At 53.5% G+C, this 6,629-nt stretch overlaps 1 protein-coding gene across 1 annotated transcript; it reads left to right on the forward strand.

Moving 5' to 3' along the window:
- On the forward strand, positions 1-2,495 carry LOC123180224 (L-type lectin-domain containing receptor kinase VIII.2). Its single transcript, XM_044592207.1, has one exon. It carries the CDS (start codon positions 126-128, stop codon positions 2,346-2,348), a length of 2,223 nt encoding a protein of 740 aa, XP_044448142.1. The 5' UTR covers positions 1-125; the 3' UTR covers positions 2,349-2,495.
- The last annotated feature ends 4,134 nt before the right edge of the window (positions 2,496-6,629 follow it).

A 6,629-nucleotide genomic window follows, 5' to 3' on the forward strand; every position in this document is an offset into this window, starting at 1 on the left:
GCCCCGCTAATCCCATCTCATCTCATCTCCCACCTCACCTACTCTCTCCCGGTCGGCCTCAGCCTCAGCTCACTCCCCCGCACTCCAGCTCATGTAAATGTCTCCCAATCCCCACGCCACCTCCAATGCCGCCCGCAATGGCCACGCTCACCAGCACCTCCCCTCCCCTCCTCCTCCTCATCAGCATCATCATCCTCCTCCTCGCTGACGCCGGCGCGGTGCGGTTCGACTACGCGACGCTGACCCTCGCCACGCTCAAGCTGCTGGGTGACGCGCACCTCAACAACAACACCATCCGCCTCACGCGGGACCTGCCGGTGCCCACCTCCGCGTCGGGCCGCGCGCTCTACGCGGCCCCCGTGCGCCTTCTCGCGGGCTTCTCCACCAGCTTCGCCTTCACCGTCACCACGCTCAACCGGGGCTCCGTCGGCGGCGGGCTCGCCTTCGTCGTCGCCCCCGACGCGGCCTCCGTCGGCGACGGCGGGGCGTTCCTCGGGCTCGACCCCGCCGCCGACGTCGCCGTCGAGTTCGACACGCTCATGGACCTCCAGTTCGGGGACGTCAACGGGAACCACGTCGGCGTCGATCTCGGGAGCATGGTGTCCGTGGCCGTGGCTGATCTGGATTTGGCTGGGGTCGAGCTCACCAGCGGGCGGACCGTGTACGCGTGGATCGAGTACGCGCCGGGGAAGGCCATGGACGTCTTCGTGTCCTACTCGTCCAAGCGGCCCCCGGCGCCGGTGCTGTCGGCGACGGTCGATCTCGCGGGCTATGTCAAGGAGCAGGCGTTCGTGGGGTTCTCCGCGTCCACGCAGGGCAGCACGGAGATCCACGCCATCGAGTGGTGGAGCTTCTCGACCCCGTCACCCCCGTCCCCGGCGCCGTCCAAGCCGCCGCCCGTTTCCGCGGCTGCTCCCCCTCCGGCGAGGGTCCTCGACCCAACGCTTCCATCCACTCCGCAGCTCCCGGGCATCACGCCGCCAGCAACGGTTTCGGCGCCGCCGACCAGCTCAGTTGCAACCGCCCCGGCAATTTCGGTCGCTCGGAACAATGCCAAGACGCCGCACCACCCGCCTCCACAAGGGGCCGTGGCCGGCGCCGCGACGGCGGGGGCAGTCGTGGCGGCGTCCTTCGCGGGCTTCGCCCTGTGGGCGCTCGCGCGCCGCGCCAAGGCCAGGAAGCGCGACGCCGTGGCGGTGGCCACGAAGCGCGACAACGTGGCGTCGGCGGCGGCCATGGCGCGGTCCCCGCGGGAGTTCTCCTACAAGGAGCTCAGCGCCGCGACGCGGGGCTTCGACGCGTCCCGGGTCATCGGCAACGGCGCGTTCGGCGTCGTGTACAAGGGCATCGTCCCGGACACGGGCGCCATGGTGGCCGTGAAGCGGTGCACCAACGCCAACGCCGACGGCGCGCAGGCGCGGGCCGAGTTCCTCTCGGAGCTCTCCATCATCGCCGGCCTCCGCCACCGCAACCTGCTCCGGCTCCAGGGCTGGTGCTACGAGAAGGGCGAGATCCTGCTGGTCTACGACTACATGCGCAACGGCAGCCTGGACCGCACGCTCTTCGACGCCTCCTCCCCGGCCCTGCCGTGGCGCCACCGCCACGAGATCCTCGCCGGCGTGGCCTCCGCGCTGGCCTACCTGCACCACGAGTGCGACCGGCGCGTCATCCACCGGGACGTCAAGTCCAGCAACGTGATGCTGGACGAGTCGTACCGCGCGCGGCTGGGCGACTTCGGCCTCGCGCGGCAGGCGGAGCACGGCGCGTCCCCGGACGCCACGGCCGCCGCCGGCACCATGGGGTACCTGGCGCCGGAGTACATGCTGACGGGCCGCGCCACCGAGGCCACCGACGTGTTCAGCTTCGGCGCGCTGGTGCTGGAGGTGGCGTGCGGGCGGCGGCCCATCGGGACCGAGGGCCGCTGCAACAACCTCGTCGAATGGGTGTGGAGCCTGCACGGCGAGGCCCGCGTGCTGGACGCCGTCGACCCGCGGCTGGGCGGCGACTACGACGAGGGGGAGATGCGGCGGGTGCTGCTGGTGGGGCTCGCGTGCTCCAGCCCGGAGCCGGACCGCCGCCCCGGGATGCGCGCCGTAGTGCAGATGCTGAGCGGCGAGGCGGACCCGCCGTTCGTGCCGGCGGCCAGGCCGTCCATGAGCTTCAGCGCCAACCACCAGCTGCTGCTCAGCCTCCAGGACAGCGTGTCCGACTACAACGCGCTGGGCCTGAACCTGTCGGACGAGGACTCCTCGTCCGACTCGCTCAGCTCGTCGTCGCTCACCAGCACGCTGCGCAAGGGCGGCCACGACATCGGGTTCAGTAGCACCGCCGGCGGCGACGCCCGGTGACCGGCCTATCGGTCCTCTTGAAATGCGGACGAGATTAGTTTCAAATGTATGTATTGGTGAGAGAGTACATAGATTAGCATTGGGCTGTAATAGAGTCCTAACATATCTCTTTGTGGTAATAATTCAGATTTCAGATGGTTCATTGGATCAAGTTTCTTTTCCTTTTCTTCTCTTCTGTTCCTCTGAAAAACTATTTTCCTTCTTTTGTTCCTGCAAAAAAAAATCCTTTTCATATTTGCTCCTTTTGTTCGGATCTTGGCGAGCATAGCTAGGAAGGATTGAGTGTACCACACTGATCTGATGAGATCTTGGTGGTGGATATCCATCCATCCCCTTTTGGCACACACGACAAGCAAAAGCAGATGCTACTATACTAGAATCACACGAGAAGAAGAGGGATGGCTTGTTTGCTGTGCAATGCCAAGCTTGGGCGTTCGGGCAAAGCCGAGCTGGACGGTTGGCGCACGCCAAGAAAAGCATCAAACATATCTCTATACGAGATATATATCTATGCACCTCTACTGGTAGTACTACTCCTACTAATCTATTGAGTGATCTTCTCTTTTCTTCTAGTGGTACGTGATGCTGCTCTTGTACAAAGTCCTCCAAGTCGTCCATGATTATCCATGTCACCAACCGAAAGTCACCCCATGATTCAGCCGTGTTGGGATCCTCTAATAACCTAGCTTGGCTACCAAGCACTAATCCTAGATGATGCTGTTGTCTAACACTACTGCTAATCGTACCACACAAAGTGGTGGTAATCATAGCAAAGTAGAAGTGCCAACGTCAGTCAGCATGGACAAATAGATAGCTGCCTACGTGGACGTCCCTATCTCGTGGGTCCCACCTGCGGGCCTGCGTGTGGGGCCGCCGATCGAGTCGCGCGGCACGGCGCGAGGTCGGTTTCCGTCGAAAACTGGCGTGCGGCGCGCGTCCACGTCCTCCATGAAGCGTCTGTTGGTCTCCGCTTTCAATCGTATCCAAAAATTTCTGGCAGGACATCTCGCACATGCATGGATGGATGGATGGCGGCCACGCCGTCGCCACCGGGGCCACATGCCAGTGGACGCCACGGCACGTCAGGCGATCCGCTTCCAGATGGCAATGGCAGCTAGCTTGGCCGAGATCACCAGATGAGAGAGTGAGTGAGCTCCCCCGACCACGGGACCATGAAAGAACCGTGCTATGCGTACGACGAGTTTTCTGCCCAACACTGTACGACTAGAGATAATTATAAATAGTTCAGTTTGTGGGCCATAGCATCTACAGATGATTTTGCTCTCTGGTCGTACTGTTCGGAGGAGAAAAGCATGGTATGCAAAGCAATTTCGACCATGAAATGCACGCACATGAAGGTGTAAGTAGTAGTATTAAAATGCCGTGCCAGATGACACATGCAAAATCCACCCGTATTTCAACCAGTTCCATGGCAGCACTAGACCATAAAAACGCGCGTTGCCGTGCCCACCATCTTAAATACATCTTAACAAAACAATAGGGCATCTGACCAAAGGAATTATAGAAATATATCTGAAAAATGGTTATTTTTACCACTTGAAACAATCAAACTTGGTTCTATCTTCAGCCAGAATGTTTTTATGTTCATAAACTCCAGGGATCACATTTATGACAATAGAGTGCCGGTACCCAAGTACTCCTAGAAAGGACAAACAACATTCTTGTTTATCCATAGCGAGCAGACATTCTGCAATCAACAACCACAAAATTAGAAGCAATGTGTTAAACAACAACTCCTAAAAATGTACGATTGAAGAAATGATTGTAAATATGACATTGGACACATATAATGATTTAAGAAAATGAAGAAAGAATGGAATTAATAACATGGATGCCATAGTTTGTAAATATGGCTTGTACAGTGAAACAATAACTCATATTTAATACTTCCTCCGTTTCTAAATATAGGTCTTTCTAGAGATTTCAACAAGTGACTATATACGGAGCAAAATGAATGAATCTATCTTCTAAAATATGTCTATATACATCCGTATGTGGTAGTCTATTTGAAATTTCTAAAAAGACTTATATTTAGGAACGGAGGGAGTATAATTGTAGTGGGAGCCTTTCCCACTGTTTCAGGTTCAAAAGAAACATGGATGCCATATTCAAATTTCTGTACCCTTTTTCTATTAACTCGTGATAAATAGAAATGTGATCTTTGGCACTGGAAGTCACAAATTCATCTCACAATGATTGTGACAAAGCTCCACCAACCATAAAGAGATCACATTGTGTAACAGGATTCCTAAATTTGAGGGATTAATTCGGGGGCAAGTAAGGGTTTCTCACATAATAATCGATGCAAATTGACATAATATTATTGGTCTCCCAAATAATACCATCTTCAAACAATTTACGTGTACTCTTTTCACAATAAAAATAGCTTCCCGGCCCGGAGCTCAAAGCCTCAGGCTTTAGGAGAAAAAATAAAGATAAATCATGTTCTATGGTCAACGAAAGAAAACAATGTGCATCTATAATCCTGTAACTTCAGCACAAATCTTTTAGAAAATAATCTATCTTGTTAGACCATCATGAACCCAATGGAATACAGGTTCTGTTGTGTTGGCGTTCAATGCATTTCATGCTTCCTGCAAAGAGGGGAAGAGTCGCCAATAGAGAATTTAGACACCAAACATCATACATACGAGAATGTAAAAAGTTTTTGCTATTGAAAAGTAATCGAAGATATAGGCTGCTTCCTGCAAAGAGGGGAAGAATCGCCAGTAGAGAATTTAGACACCAAACATCATACATATGATATGAGAATGTAAAATTTTATTGATATTGAAAAGTAATCGAAGATATACACTGAGAGATAGTACTGAACTACTAATTCTTCAGACTAACTTGAGCTGATGAAAAAATAACCATGCTGACGCAAGTACTTGCAGGTAATGAGACATGAGGTCATAATACAGAAAACACGATCTATTTAAATGAGGTGTATTGTTACCATATTAGCAGAGCTTCTCCTTTCGTTAATCATGATTCGCATCCCAGGTTCCAAAATTTCTTCATCACTTTAACTGCAGATCAGAGCCTCCTTGGAAACTGAATCATGGTAAACTATTCTTCTATACCAACAATGGTTTCATAAAATAAGTGGCGCAATTAAACACATGAAAATCTCTACTGGAGTACTGGTCGTTGCTGGCTTGCTGCGCCTTTGTGTGATCAATGTCATACATGTTACTCTCTAGGAAGCGATTTCAATCAATAATTATTTTGCAACCTAAAGATATTGAGTTTCAGTTAGCTTTCTTATTAGACAGTAAAGTGGCAAAACAAGCTAATAAACAATTTAACACACATAATAGCCTAGCTGATTAAGTTTTACCTCTCCATGTGTCTTTCAATGATCGGTTTCCGAGGTATTCACAAAAGAGAGATAGAGGCGTACCTTAGTTAGCCATTGGACCTTCATCACGACAATTACATGACAGTTCCAGCTTCAGTCACAGAATGGGGAGGGACGCGCGGTAAAACTGCAAGGGCATGGATGTCGATGCAGGAGGAGTACAGCCGGTAATGGCCGCCGACAGCGTGGGTGGCCGCCGCAGCCGCCATCGAGGACGCTGCAAGACACAAATTAAAAAACAGCAAAGCCTGCAGAGGAAGAGTACATTGCGAGTAGAGGGCACCGATGCGGACGTATCGCGCAACAGAAGCTCATCGACGGGACGGAGGACGGCAGCGACGCATCGCCGATGAAGGACGCCGATGAACGAACGGTGACGTCGCAGACGAAGGGACAAAAAAGATCAGTTGAGGGATAGCGCTGGCAAGTGGCAACACACTGGATGACCTGGCACGTGTGAGGGGAAGGGTGGCCAATCTTCGTCGCCGGTAGGAGGGAGGACGGCGGCGGCGCATAGCGAACAAAGGGACGGGGGTGCATCACGGACCGAGGAATAGGAAACGAGCAGTTCGGATGGGGGTGTCGGGGGAAATAAAGCTGCAAACACAATGGAAGACCCGCGTGCTTCTACTGAACTTGGGCCTTTGCAGCCCAATTAAGGATAGGAACAGACGCTCGCTCAGCGGAGCAGTGGCCCGTGACACGGCGTCTGCAGCGCGTGGTCGATTTGAGCACGCCCGAGCAGATCTAGACCGTATGTTAGCGGGATCTGACGGTTGAGAGTCTCAAAACGCTGTGGTGGCTCGTAGCTAGCTGAGTTTTACTGTTTTTTCAATGATCATGCGTGACACCGGCTTGAATGAATTGCCATTGATGCACCTTTGCATGAGTTTTAT

Source organism: Triticum aestivum, chromosome 1D, assembly GCF_018294505.1.
Source record: "Triticum aestivum cultivar Chinese Spring chromosome 1D, IWGSC CS RefSeq v2.1, whole genome shotgun sequence".
Classification (NCBI taxonomy): domain Eukaryota; kingdom Viridiplantae; phylum Streptophyta; class Magnoliopsida; order Poales; family Poaceae; genus Triticum; species Triticum aestivum.

What these genes read in the sequence shown, in the direction of transcription:
- LOC123180224 (XM_044592207.1), top strand. Translation starts at nt 126, where the DNA reads ATGCCGCCCGCAATGGCCACGCTCACCAGCACCTCCCCTCCCCTCCTC.